The sequence below is a fragment of the Arachis duranensis genome, chromosome 8 (assembly GCF_000817695.3).
Source record: "Arachis duranensis cultivar V14167 chromosome 8, aradu.V14167.gnm2.J7QH, whole genome shotgun sequence".
NCBI classification, from domain to species: domain Eukaryota; kingdom Viridiplantae; phylum Streptophyta; class Magnoliopsida; order Fabales; family Fabaceae; genus Arachis; species Arachis duranensis.
The window spans coordinates 44,314,256-44,324,065 of NC_029779.3; the positions used below are offsets into that span (position 1 = coordinate 44,314,256).

The 9,810-nt window shown below is 27.9% G+C and overlaps 1 protein-coding gene across 1 annotated transcript; it reads left to right on the plus strand.

Annotated features, from left to right (window-relative positions):
- Window positions 1-1,862: 1,862 nt before the first annotated feature.
- Window positions 1,863-8,600, plus strand: LOC107462969 (glycosyltransferase BC10-like). Its single transcript, XM_016081659.3, has 10 exons — window positions 1,863-2,258; window positions 3,200-3,298; window positions 5,774-5,874; window positions 5,968-6,039; window positions 6,167-6,257; window positions 6,816-6,896; window positions 7,036-7,098; window positions 7,776-7,898; window positions 8,002-8,040; window positions 8,469-8,600. The coding sequence occupies exons 1-10, from the start codon at window positions 1,863-1,865 to the stop codon at window positions 8,598-8,600; spliced, it is 1,197 nt and encodes a 398-aa protein (XP_015937145.3).
- Window positions 8,601-9,810: the final 1,210 nt, after the last annotated feature.

The window sequence follows — 9,810 nt, forward strand, 5'->3', positions numbered from 1 at the left end:
ATCTAACAAATTTAAATGATGTCTAGTATGGAAAATCAACCGATAAGTCCCAAAGCTTTTACTAGAGCTTTATCTTTAATTCTCATCTAAATAAACTTTTTATTTGGCCTTATGATTCGGTTAAAGAATTCCTGTATCAATTTAGAAATATAAGTTGTACCTTTAGGGAATGGATCCTCTCAATTTTTTTTAACAATTGAGGGAATAAAGTATGATCTCTCACTATTAATTTTATAAGTGAGACAAAAAATAAATATGAGAGAGAAAATAATAAAGGATTAAAGATCATATTTTACATTCTTAATTTTTTTTAACAATTGAGAAGATTTATTCTCTAAAAACGTCTACTCCCATTGATGCACCTAATAATTTTTTATTTTTATTTTTTAATGACATCTTTAATTAATATCAACATTGATTAATGAGATTTCAATTCAGATGTTGTAGTTGCGAAGACGAGCAACGATACCGCTGAAGTCAGTGAAGTGATTCATGAAGTGTAGGTTTTGTTACTTTTTATTCTATAATTTATATTTCTTAAAGGATGTGTTCATAATAAAATATTTTTGGAATTGATATAAGAAATGCTAAATTTCCATTAGTTTGACCAATGATGTTGTTGAAGTGATATATGAGATATGACTTTTTTTTCTTCTTTTATTTTGTAATTTACATTTTCAGATAACAAAAGATCTAAAAATATATATAGTTTTAAAATATTCAGGACATAAAATCATAAAAAATTTAATTTTGTCCGTGTAAAGTAGTTTTATATGTATATTCAATTACATAATGTTACATCAGCAAAAATAACTATCTTTCACATTAATCGCATAAATAGTCATCTAATGTAATTGCAGGATTGTGTAAAAAGTTTTATAATTAAACTCAATTATAAAATAACAAATGATTATATATAAATAGCAACTTTACTGTAAGAAAAAGAAAAAAGAAAGAAATAAAAAAAATAAATAAAGAGTATTTATGGGGTTTGTAAGTTCTTATAATGTGGCAATACTAGCGGAGTTTGCTGATGAATTCTCTTCAATTCTGTTGGCAATCCTAAGAAGAAGCAACACACAAATTCACATTTCTCTTCCACCATCCATTTTAGTTTTCTCCAAAGTCTAAACCTTCCACCAACTTCATACTTCATTTTTTTTGAACACTAAGACGAGTGTATTGATTTTTTCTGAGATCTTATGTCTTCCTTGGATCCACCTTGTTGGAATCACAGGCATTGCTACTATCCTTCTTCTAAGTCAAATTTAATATGATTTCAATGTAATGACTTTGTGTTTATTTCTTTGCCTTTTTCCCTTTCTTTCTTGTCATTAATTAATTCTCATATATCTTTAATTTTATTATCATTCAAGACACAAAATATTGGATTGAAGGCTGAACTAAAGATCTTAGCCATGTATAAGGTGGATACTTTAAAGAAGATTCTACAATTGTATTTATGTAAAGATGTTTCTTTTTTATCGTTAGACGATGAATTCTGGGGTTTGATTTTGATATGTTATAAAATGTTATCTTTATTTAAAATGCGACTAATCGAACAAATCACACTTTTAACACGAATATTTTTATGAAAAGATGTTTTTAGTATCTTCGTCTGAGTAGATTTCGTGTTATAAAATGTAGTTTTGAGAGAAAAAAGTTGTTTTATAAATTTCATCTTTTACCAATTTGTTGCTTGATAAATGATGCTGTTTTTCTACAATTTTATTCTTATGAATTTGTATGATATTTTCTTTTGCAGTATAAATATTAGATAGAAAGAGAGAATTGAAAACATAAACAAATAGGTTGATAAATAAATGTGTGGGGAAGGTGCATAAGAGGTTAATATTCTGATGATGGTAGGGACAAAAAGACAATCATCATCATCATCATCATCATCACTAATAAAGAGATCAATTTGGATTATTGCATTCGTTTTTGTGTTGTCTTTTTTTTTGGTTGTTGCCTACTATTATCAACCAAAATTAAAAGCAAGCCAAAAAGGATGCTATAGTTCCCAAGGTTGTGGCACAAACACAAATGATGTTCAATTAGTCAAAGTTGAAGATAATAAGGAAGAAGAAGTGGAACTAGTCCCAAGGGAACTAACTGATGAAGAAATGGAATCTAGGGTTGTTGTTAAGGATATACTCAGGCTTCAAACTCTTCAACCCAAGAAGCCCAAGGTTGCCTTCATGTTCCTAACACAGGGTTCATTGCCTTTCGAGAAACTATGGCACATGTTTTTTAGTGTAAGACATACCCCATAATCTCTTATCTTCAATTTTATACTAGTATTTTCTTGTCTGTGTATTTTTTTTCTAAGTTAAATTTTACTTGTGAAGTCAAATTTGTAGGATAATTAATTTTTTATGAGTTTAATTTTGATGCATTAACACACAATCGTGCAATCACATCCGTTCTTTTGGATGATCATTTACGCGGTTAATGTAAAAGATAGTTATTTTGCTAATGTGGTGGCATTACTTAATTGGACTGATAGTGCAATTAAATTCTTTTCGTAATATGTTTTGATATTAGAATTTTATTAATAAAAAAATTAAAATTCAATTTTTATTATTCTATTCTAAACCTATGCATAATTTGTGCTTCAAAAGCGTGTTAGATATATATAATAATTTCTGTAAATTTACCTAATTGTTTAGACTTTTAAAATAAATAATTTTATGACACTAAATTTATAGGAAATGTAAAGATAATTTGGCTATTAAAGCTTTCTTAACATATAGACATTTGCTAAGAGTTCTTGTATATATAGGTACAATTTTTTTTTTAATTTCTTATATTTAGTTGAGGTATTGTCATTTTTTATGACTCCATAAAATATATTAAACTTGTGTCTATAAAAAATATTCATGATGCTATTTATCTTGGTTAGAGTATAAGATTGTTGCTTTACAATTAGACCATAATAAAGATAGTTTAGGTACAAAAGAGTGAAATATGAGCAATAAAAATCTAGAAGATCCTTAGTTATTTGTGTTTGGAAAAAATTGTAGAAGGATCTGCTAGACATAGTGACTTAATTTGATGAAAATCCAAGTGGTGGCAATTCTTCTTTTTAATTTGTGATCATGTTATTCCAATTTTATTTGTATAATTCTTGACTATTATATGCTAGCAAGAATCATGATTAATTCTTAAGATGATAATGGATATTTGATGCTTGTAGGGTCATGAAGGCAAATTCTCTGTTTATGTGCATGCTTCAAGGGAAACACCAATACATTTCAGTAATTATTTTATTGGTCGAGACATTCATAGTGAACCGGTATGTACCATATTAATTATACATTGCTTTAGATATAAATTTCATAAATGATTGATTACTATTGCCAAAGAAGTTAATATGACATGCTAGGTTCGCAATGAATAACTCATAATATTGCTTTATTTTATTACTATGTATGTAGTTTAACTAAAATGTATGTGATGATAGTCAGTGACTAAGAGAATGAGGATTGAATTTTGACTTTTTTTTATTTTGCTTGTAACTTTGTTTTCTGTTAAGAGAATATGGAATATATTTTGATTTTGTCTCCTAAGTCCTAATACGGTAGGAGTCATAATAGAGTTGCTTGAAAGAATAGTAATAGAAAAACGTTGTTAAGTAGAGAAATCAAGAAATACTTTACTTTTGTCTCCAATGTAGTAGAACCAGTAATAGAGAAGAGAGTAGAAAATGACACATAGATGTGTCCTGGTTCGGCTACTCAGTGCAATGTAGCTTACATTCAGTTTTTATCACAATAATAATAGAATTTCACTATCTTTTCAACAGATTACAAACACCAATTCTCTTTAGGATCTACCCAATCCTATCTGGGACAAGTCCAGATTCTATCCCAACCTGAACTTGACTAGGAGTCACCCTAACTTTCAACTGCAAAGTACTAACCCAACTTGTAAGAGAGTTTTCTCAGGATCATAACACAAAACAGAAATACTAACAAAGGATTTTTTGAAATAACTTAGGCTTTTTTTTTTCAAGTCTAACTCTCTGCTTTTTTTCATTCGTTGGCTTTTTCTTACAAATTTCACCATGTTTGCCTTTTTCCAATAAAACTCATACATACTAAACTGAGAAAAAGAAATACTAAATGAAAACCATGAAGGAGAAGAATGAGAGCAGTTCAAAGAGTTATGGGAACCGAAAGCAGTGCTCTTTCTCTCTTGTATCAATCCTTAGCCGTTCACCTCTGTTGTAGAGGAGTGAAGCTTCCACGACTTGAGGCATCTTCAACACATGGTTTCTCTTTTTCTCCAACAATCAGAATTCGCAGCGGCGTGGTCAGAGTAGAGATAAGACCGAGACATTGACATGCAACCATACCTTTTTTCTTTCATCATTTTTCTTCAAACTTCTTGACTTAAAGCTGTTGATCTTTGCTTTGACCCCGAATTTGTTTCTTAGCCATTGATGAACCACTGAATACCTTTGACTTTACAACCTTCATATTTTTTTGAAGGATACTTGGGACACAGAAGATTTCTTCAAGATTTTTTGTTGAAACACAAATGAAAATTACCTTTTATGATCCTCGATTGCATTGAGATCTTCTATTTATTGTAGTCCTTTTACTTTCTCTTATTGCTTGAATATGGAAACAATCTTTTTGTTCTTGATCGTGCACTAATTCGAGAACTTTCCTCTTTCTTTCTTCTTGTTTCCGTGATTGATGTGATGAGTAAAAGAAGAAAAGAGAAGAGAGAGATGAGAGAATTTGTTGGTTAGGTAAATTTGAGAAAATATTCAAATGGATTGATGTTTAGGTTGTAAAAGTGGAGTTTTGGTTATGAATCACTGGATGGGTTTGAAATGGATATGGGCTTACTTTCTCTCTATTCTTTCATATAGTTCAGCATTTTATAGTGGATCATAGTTTGGTTATGCTGAGTATGACAATGGGCCACAATGTGTGTATGTGTATGTGAGCTTGTTTATGCTTAATAGGCCAGTTTGATCAAATTATTTTTCTGCACACTAAACAAACTACATCACATAACCAATTTGATAATTATCCTAATAATATTTAGTCATAACATCAATCATGGTTTAATTTTCTAAACCCAACAGTACACATTCTCATCCGAACGCAAGAGGAGGAAATGCATTCCTAGTTACTAGGTTATATAACCTGTTTTTTTTTAGAATTTTATAAAAAAAATAGTAAAAATAATTTTTTTATTATTGTTAATGAAATTTTAAAAATGAAAAACACATATGAATAAACATATAAAAACGAAAACAAAATTCAATTAGGCCCATTTTTTATATGTGAAAAATTTATGATGCATGATATCAATATAAATATGGAATACGCGAATTTTTATTTTTTTCATAAGACATGAAGATGTGACATATATATAAGTTTAATGATTAGCTTGTTAGTCTATTTAAATAAGTATTGAAGATTCAAATCTTACTTTATGTAGGTAAATTATATAACATATTTAAAATAATTTTTTATTTTAATAAATAATAATATATATTATTTATAAATTCATTTCAAGAATATATATGATGTATTTAAGTGTGTTTAAACGTGTCCAGAAAAGTATTTTTATTTTTTATTAAAACGCAATTGAATATTGAAGACACAAGTGACAGACGAGTATCAAATAAATATTTATTGTGTCTGAAATGTATGTGAAAATTTAATAGTTGTTTCTGTAATTATTCCTATACTTCTGTTGAACAATGCATAACATCTTTCTTACTATAGTGTTAACAAAATTCTTTTAGGTAGCTTGGGGAAAATTTTCTATGGTTGAAGCAGAAAAAAGACTTTTGGGTAACGCACTTTTAGACCCTGATAACCAACATTTTGTCCTACTATCAGAAAGGTATTTTTATTTTTTATTTTTTTAAATTGATATGGAGTCTAGATTTGTTTGTGAATTTAATATAGCTAATTACATCTTTAAATATTGTTTCAGCTGTGTACCTGTACGTCCCTTTCAATTTGTTTACAAATACTTATTGTTTTCAAATATCAGCTTCCTAGACTGGTAAGATAATGTATATATAAAATTCTATGTTTATGAGTTAATCAAATTTTATACACATTGATGAGGATTTGTTACTGATTTCTGTTTTTTCTTTTCCCCCATTAATTTTTCACTTAAAAAACAAAAGCTATCTTGATCTTGGTCCTCATGGAAATGGAAGATATATAGATTATATGATGCCTGAAGTGGAGGAGAAGGATTTTCGAAAAGGTTCACAGGTATAACTTCTCTAAACATAAAAAATATTATAATGTATCATAAATTTTGTTTAAAATAATTGTTTTTAAATACATACATGACATTGCACAAGGCCATGCTAATCTAAATATATTTTGAACTTAAACCTAAAAAAATACATCAAATCAAAATTTTAAAGCCAAACTTGGGCAAAAATGTTTTGGATTTGACCAAGTTTTGGGGCAGAACCAAGTTTAAAATACTTCTAATTCAAGTGTTTCATAAACACTATTCTACAATTATATTAATATTGCAAGTGTAAAAAATAGTGTATAAAATTAGTTCCACATTAAAGAAGGTAAGGAAGAATGAGGAGTTTATAAAATGAGATATCTATTTACTTATTACTTTAAGATTTTGAGTTAGATGTGATGTTTTTTTATTTTATGTTCTCTCGCTTGATTCATTTTCGAAATCTCAGTTAAATAACTAACTAGCAACCAACTTGACAGCTATACAACTAACTAACATAACTGATTTCTGCATTTGACATTTAGGTGCATATAATTTTAATACCTTACATGATGTTTCCAATGCAGTGGTTCACAATGAAGCGACAGCATGCTCTAATAGTTATGGCAGACAATCTCTACCTTAGAAAATTTAGGGACCATTGCAGGGTACAATATATGTTACTTATAAACATTTCATTTGTTTTAATCCTAATTAGATAGATTATTTGTTATATAGAGAATTAAATATTTGCTTCCTAAATGACAAACATACTACTAATGTTGTTCATGTTTTATACTTACACAGCCAGGTATGGAAGGAGGACGCAACTGCTATTCTGATGAGCATTACCTTCCAACTTTTTTCCATGTTAGTGCATACAAAAATCAGCACTAAATCAATTATCTGTATAGAATATATATTAAAAATGAGTTAAACATTATATATTTATACACAAATATATAATAGCTGATTTAATGGCTAATTCTTAGTGTGTATATAGCACCTTTTAAAAATGAGTAAAGTATATATTTTTTTTAAGTTTGCTAAAAATTTTAAAAATATCCCTAAATTTTATTTTGTTTCAATTTTGTCTTAAAAGTTTTCGATTTGCATCAAATTTATCTCTATCGACTCATTTTTCAAAAAAATTATAACAACTTTAAATACAAGGAAATCAAACATATTTATCATGCATTATTGTTGGATTAGTCCTAAATTTTTTTAAAGTTTAGTTTCCAGGAATATATTTGATATAAATCGAAAGGTAGAAACTCATGTGCAATCGACTTCACGAGAAATTGATAACTGAGAGTCGTTAGATAATTTGACTGATTTTTCTAAATTTTCATCTAACAGCTTTCAGCTATTAACTTCACGTGAAGTCGACTGCACCTAAGTTTTCACCAAATCGAAAACTTCTTAACAATCTTCAGGAACAAAAAAAATACTTTATCCTTTAAAAAATATATATTCTATTCTTTGAAATGAAATTGAATGAATTTATTACTGAATTTATACAACTCATTTGGTGTATGTATGTTCAGATGATTGATCCAGGTGGAATTTCAAATTGGTCAGTTACCTATGTTGATTGGTCGGAAGGAAAATGGCATCCAAGGTCATTCACTGCTGAGGAAGTTAATACTAGATTCCTGGAAGCCTTAACAGTATGTCAAACAATTTATTCAATCATATTTGTCCTTTATCCAAAATGTAACATTTGAGTTTTATTTTTTTTTCATAATCATATAATGATTTTGTTCATTGCAGTCCATTGATGTATGTCCACATATTACAAGTGATGAAAAGGTATGTATGGCTAAAAGGTTGAGTTCTGTTGCTTTTGGTTTTATTCAAAGACGAATTAACTACTATTTTCAATCATAAAAGATTTAAAAGTTGGACAATTTTAATGATAAAAGATATAAATTAACATCATACTTATTAAAGGCTAGACTAGTTCAACAAAAGTACTCAACGAGCTATAATTAAAACAGATAGTTTAATTTTGATGCACTGACAGTACATAATGTTTTACACATTTGTATAATCACATTATTTTTTAAATAATTATTTACGTGATTAATATAAAAAAGTAGTTATTTTTATTAATGTGTCGTTACGTAATTAAATGTACGTGAAAAATTACTTTACTGACCGTGTATTAAAATTAAATTCTTAATTTATTATGAAAAAGAAAGAATGATTATTGGTTTTGAATTTGGCATGCCTTGCAGAGAACAATAAGGTTTACACCTTGCATGTGGAAAGGATCGAAACGACCATGTTATCTATTTGCTAGGAAATTTTTTCCTGAAACTCTTGATAATTTGGTGGCACTTTTCTCAAATTACTCAACATTATTATAGTGTTTGCATCATTCTTTGGTAACCAATTCACAACCTTATTACCTTATAATTAAGGTTTTATGAAGCGCCACGTGTCAAAAGGTAATTGGATGAAGTTCTACAACAAACTAAGGCCACACAAGTTAGTTCATTATTCTAACAGTTTTCTTGGCCTCCGATTGACGCAAATTGTTATTGGTGAAAAATTCAAGTGCAATCAACTTTACGTAAAATTAATAAATGAGAATTTTGGATGAAAATTTAGTTAAATTAGTTAAATTATTTAACTGCTCTCAACTATTAATTTTACGTAAATTGACTGCACTTAAATTTTTACCTTGCTATAATTGTATGCATGGACAATTACCAGTTAGGTTTTTATTTTGGGGATGATTACTTAGTTTTTTTTATTAGTGAAATTAGAGATTTTTCTTATAGGTGAAAAAGTTTGGTGAACCTTGATGTATATGGAAGGATGGAAAGTTTTGGCCTTAATTGTAGTTGCATGTAAAATAATGTTCAATAGTCACACTCTTTTTTTTTAATTATAATAGGTGAATGGTTCAGAAAGTATGAGACTAATTTTTGCACTAACCATTGAAAATAGTGAATTAGTTGCTAAATTTATTTGCAATTTGTTTTTTTAGATAATTGTTGTAAATTTTGTTGCATTGCAAACTTCTATCCTCCTAATTAAGTGAACATATTCATATCTTACTGTAAAATTCAAAATACACGAGTACATTATTCCACTTTGCAAAGCAGGAAAATATTTGATCTGAAATTTTTTAAGCAATTTTTTTCTAGTAATTTTTTTCATGTAATTATAGGTGAATATGTGATTATGTCAAATAGTGTTTCTAAACTGTATAGACTTGTAATAGTTTGATTTTCACTCCACAGAAGTTGGGAAAAAATCTTACATATTGAACCAAGTATAGAACATATAATTTCTTGGACGACTTTCGCAAATCAAAATCTTTGAATGTTCTTTGTTTCACGGTTCGATTTATTAATAATTAAGTTTAATTCTAAAATTTAAGCTCAATTTATTAAAATTGTATGGAGTAACTCAAATAACATAAATATAATTTGAAGGAATTATAAATTATATACAAAAAACTTAATTATATATCTTATTCTATTGTGTATCAAATGTAATGAACCCAACTTATAAATCAATAAACTAAACTTATTTAATATATGAGTTTAAATTTAAATTCAACTTTTA

What these genes read in the sequence shown, in the direction of transcription:
- LOC107462969 (XM_016081659.3), top strand. Translation starts at nt 1,863, where the DNA reads ATGGTAGGGACAAAAAGACAATCATCATCATCATCATCATCATCACTA. An exon ending in TATGGCACATGTTTTTTAGT is followed by an intron (nt 2,259 to 3,199) that starts GTAAGACATACC and finishes TGATGCTTGTAG; the next exon opens with GGTCATGAAGGCAAATTCTC. An exon ending in ATTTTCGAAAAGGTTCACAG is followed by an intron (nt 6,258 to 6,815) that starts GTATAACTTCTC and finishes TTTCCAATGCAG; the next exon opens with TGGTTCACAATGAAGCGACA.